This window comes from Cibotium barometz, chromosome 13 (assembly GCF_041138505.1).
Source record: "Cibotium barometz isolate CiBa-2024 chromosome 13, ASM4113850v1, whole genome shotgun sequence".
In the NCBI taxonomy this organism is placed as follows: domain Eukaryota; kingdom Viridiplantae; phylum Streptophyta; class Polypodiopsida; order Cyatheales; family Cibotiaceae; genus Cibotium; species Cibotium barometz.
Genome location: NC_141058.1, coordinates 2,086,521 through 2,090,771, shown reverse-complemented (window position 1 = coordinate 2,090,771; position 4,251 = coordinate 2,086,521). Strand labels below are relative to the sequence as shown.

General features: G+C 44.6%; 1 protein-coding gene across 1 annotated transcript; it reads right to left on the bottom strand.

Moving 5' to 3' along the window:
• Positions 1-236: 236 nt before the first annotated feature.
• On the bottom strand, positions 237-3,936 carry LOC147632261 (pirin-like protein). The gene is made up of 7 exons (XM_086807071.1): positions 3,510-3,936; positions 3,363-3,412; positions 1,936-1,974; positions 1,762-1,790; positions 1,584-1,646; positions 1,130-1,233; positions 237-1,049 (listed from the first exon to the last, which is right to left on the bottom strand). The coding sequence occupies exons 1-7, from the start codon at positions 3,863-3,865 to the stop codon at positions 551-553; spliced, it is 1,140 nt and encodes a 379-aa protein (XP_086663197.1). The 5' UTR covers positions 3,866-3,936; the 3' UTR covers positions 237-550.
• Between the last annotated feature and the right edge of the window lie 315 nt (positions 3,937-4,251).

The window sequence follows — 4,251 nt, the reverse complement described above, 5'->3', positions numbered from 1 at the left end:
CAGCTTTTTGTGCGATACTGCTCAGTGAAAAACTCTGACGTTTTGTTGGTATGCCTTTGTAATATTACGTTGAAAATATTTTTTCCCTTCCCCTCTCTCTCTCTCTCTCTCCTGCAGAGGCAGGTCCTCAAAGAGAAATTCTTCTCTTGTAAATATAAGGACCATCAGCATGCATTTCTGCATGCCACAGCTTTCAAATATTCATCTTGCAAAATAGACAGTGTAAATTGGGTCTTCAGTTAAAAATTCCTTCCAATAATAAGAAAAAAAAAACGTCCTCAAAAGGAGCTGACAAAACATCTTTAACTCTTGCAAATACAAGGTGTGATTTAATATATATATATATATGTGTGTATATATATAGAGAGAGAGAGAGAGAGAAAATGATAAAAACTCTACAAAATTAAATAACTCGGGGCTTCATTTTCACAAAGAGGCACAAGCTCTTTCAAGCTACGGACATCTCAGATGTTTATTGAGTAGTAGCAGAGATGGTGGGCCCCTTAGGTCCATATGCGAGAAAAGAATGCAGCTGTAAGAACCTTAATGTTCACTCAAGAGCAACGGGATCGGACTGCCATCCACGAGCTCTCTCAAACCCATTCCTACCTTTTTGATAATCTTGAATAGCCTGCATCACCTGTTCCTTAGTGTTCATGACAAATGGTCCATATTGAACAACTGGCTCATTCAATGGTTCACCCCCAATAAGAACAAACCGGCACATGCCCTTTGACTTGTTCCATACACTGACACCGTCACCCATTCCCAACTGGACCGTGTGGTGTGCCCCAATGGCAGGAACATCTGGAGATCCAAAACTCGATTCACCTTCTAAAATATAGGCAAATGCATTCCAACCTTCCGGAATAGCTTGATGCAAAGCAGCTCCGGGTTCCAGCTCGAAGTCTAAATACATGGTAGGAGTCCTGGTATAAACAGGTGACTTAATGCCCATAGCCTCTCCTGCAATAACAGAGACACTGATGCCATCTTTTTGCACTTTGGGAACATCCTTATCTTCTAGTTCTTGGTAGTTTGGTTCAATCCTGCCAATATGTGAATAACTGCATATAAATAAAGTTCAAACAAAACTATGCAAGGGATGGAACACTACGCCAAAGCGTACATTTTATCCTTGGAAGAAAGGTTCACCCAGAGTTGCAGGCCATGTTGTGTTCCTCTTTTTGCAGGCATCTCACAGTGCACTATTCCTCGACCTGCTGTCATCCACTGCCAAAGCAAAGTAGCATTGGTTGAGTTCTGAGGGACACAGAAATATAGCATCCAATCTTGTTGTCAAAAAACAAACAGTACAGGGGATGCAGTCTCGACAATACCAGCCTCAAACAACAAAACAAACCACCTTCCAACCAAGAACTCATAAATAGCACCATTCTTTCACAATAACTCATGCGTTCATAGGGCTTGTAGGTATGACAATGGTCCAGCTATGTAGTTGGACGCTTCAGTGGTATGGGACGGTCAAGAGTGCTACTTTCCATAGCTTAGGAATGAGCTTGGAACAAGGTTAGGCCCCATGGGGAGAGAGAGAGAGAGAGAGAGAGAGAGAGAGAGAGCACCTGCAGATCCCCAGGCTTGATGGTGCCTTTATGACCAGCAAAATCTTGGTGCGTAAAGGCGCCCTGTAAACAACATTAAAATAAAGGTCAAGAGAAGCAGATAAAATAATCCGAGGTTATCCAAAATGGAAAAGAAAAGAACACAAGTTGCAGAGTTTCTTGAAAAATGGAGTAGCACCTCAAGCATGTATGTGACTGTCTCAAAACCTGTAATCAAAACCATACACAGTCTCAAAAAAATATCATCAAAACATCCTTGAAAAAACAGTCATCATAACAGAATGAACTTGTTCAGCTCCAAAAGGTGCCAACCAGTAGGATAAGCATCTAAACCATGTTCAGGTAAAATCACCTCTGTGAGGATGATCTGGAAACCCAGCTGGAGCAGTGACTGCAAAAGAAAAAGTTAGTGTGCTGTCAGCAACCAAAAAAAAAGAGAAAGAAACAGACCACATCATTACTCTAGAAAGTTCCCTCCAACAGAAAAAACATTACTATAATTTTGGAAAATATTGGTTCGAATAAACATAAGGCAAGAAGCCTTCAACCCAGAGTAAACTGAGCACTGCAATTAAGCGTACAAGGAAGGCTACATCGGCAGGAAAGGGAAGGGAGAGGATGAGACTTGGCGCAAGGCCATCCCAAAAAGTTAAAAAGAGAACACACTCGGGACCTTCACCCACTTGCCCTGCAAGTAGAAGTAAGAGTAAACTTGTAAACTGAGCACTGCAATTAAGCGTACAAGGGAGGCTACATCAGCAGGAAAGGGAAGGGGGAGGATGAGACTTGGTTCAAGGCCATCCCAAAAAGTTAAAAGGGAGCACAATCGGGACCTCTACCCACTTGCCCTGCAAGTAGAAGTACGAAAAACCGCTGTCCATGGGGCATTAACAAGCAATACCCTGAGGCACCCATGTACCTATGGCTCGCAAGCGCAGGAGCATTGACATTAGAACCATGGCAATAATAAATGACTTGGTTTTGACCTTAAGGAATGTCAGACCACCGTCTGGAGCCTTGAGATTTGAGACATGGTAGCTTTACACACTACCATAATTAGCTTGATTGCATGGGTCGCCCTGACCAGTTTTCAGGCTTCAGGAGTTCACTATTCCAACTACGAGAGTGCTTATACCACAGCTGCATTATAACTCTATGCATTTGCATTTGCATTTGCATTGAGTTATGAAGAAAAAAAACTGCAATTTATGCCCCTCTTGTTGAAGGCTCTGGCCAAAAGAGCAGCCTGGGTCTCGCTATTTTTTACACTTAGATATAAGTTGGGGTATGTTGGTCTATTCAGTGACAATGCGCAACTTTGATGGATATTCATACAGAGCTGCTATTAATTGGAGATCTAATCTTGTGGCATGTCGTTTCATGCCAAATATATAGTTTCCGAATGGATACTATGCTCAGCTAAGGGTGCCTTAACCCCCGCCTACATGTTGGTCCTCAAAATCTCAACCGTTCCCATGCACATAGATAGAGGAGCTGTCTATCTCAGCATCTAGGCATAGCCCCTCGTCCAAGCAGGGGAGCTGGCTATCTCACCCACCACCTAGCCAGAGCCCCTCATCTGAGCCTAGCTGTCTTCCCCAGACTCTCATGTCCCATACCAGCAGATCCCACCATTCACGTGTATGGGGAGAACTCGGCGGAGGCCTACCTTGCCTAGGGTGACTACCCTTTCAAGTTTCAGCTTGGTTGATGTGCAAGAATGTGTTTACATTGCCATGATAGATAATCCATTGGGGTAAGGAAGCATAGGAAGTGTACCTGAGAATTCGTCCAGGAGAAGAAAAGGGTCCAATTGTTTCAATTCGGGCCTGCACAGAAACGAGAGCAGCAGCAAATCTTGATGATCAAAGGTTATATTACAGGATATAGAAGAGCAAATTTTACGAAAAACTCCGAGCTGCTTACCTGCCGATGCTGCGGCGGACAAGGGCTCCGTCGCCCTCGGGCTGCTCCTTGGAGAGCAACTTCTTAACGACGGAGCGGGGGTTTGAGAAGGGGGACGCGGCCATGGTGTGGGAAGGTTGCTGCTGGCTCTGGTGGTGATGATGATGATGAGAAGGGGGAGAAAAAGAGCGATGGAGATGAGGGTTGGTGTTGAGGAGAGCCTTACTGCTGATGATGATCTGCTGGTGTTGGTGTTGGAGGAGGACGAGAGGGCGCGTGGTACGGGAAAGGAGGAGGGCTGGCAGCGCTATCATGAGCAGCAAGAAGGCCAAGTAGAAGAGCGAGAAGGAATGGAAAGACAGGTTGCCCAAGGCCATATATATATACGGGTGTGTGTGCGTGCGCGCGGGGCAGCAGCGAGTGGGGGAAGTCCATGCGGAACACTCCCCGACACAGCCAGCAGAGTAAAAATGCCCACCGGAGCTGCCTCCCCCCTCTCTCTCCTCTCTCTAGAGACCAGCCATGACGTCGCCTCACCGCCAGCATGACGCAGCCAGCAAGTACATAACATATAATTTAATAAAACCATCTTTATAATATTGACATCACCCCCTGTCACTTAGGGCGTAAAAATGTCCTTTTTTTATAACGCTTTTTTTTAATAAGGTACGTGACTAAACGGACATGAGAAAAATATAGAAAAGGCTCAATTTTTGATATCCTACTTCCTTCAACAAATGGGGTTTTTTCTATAAGAACCCAA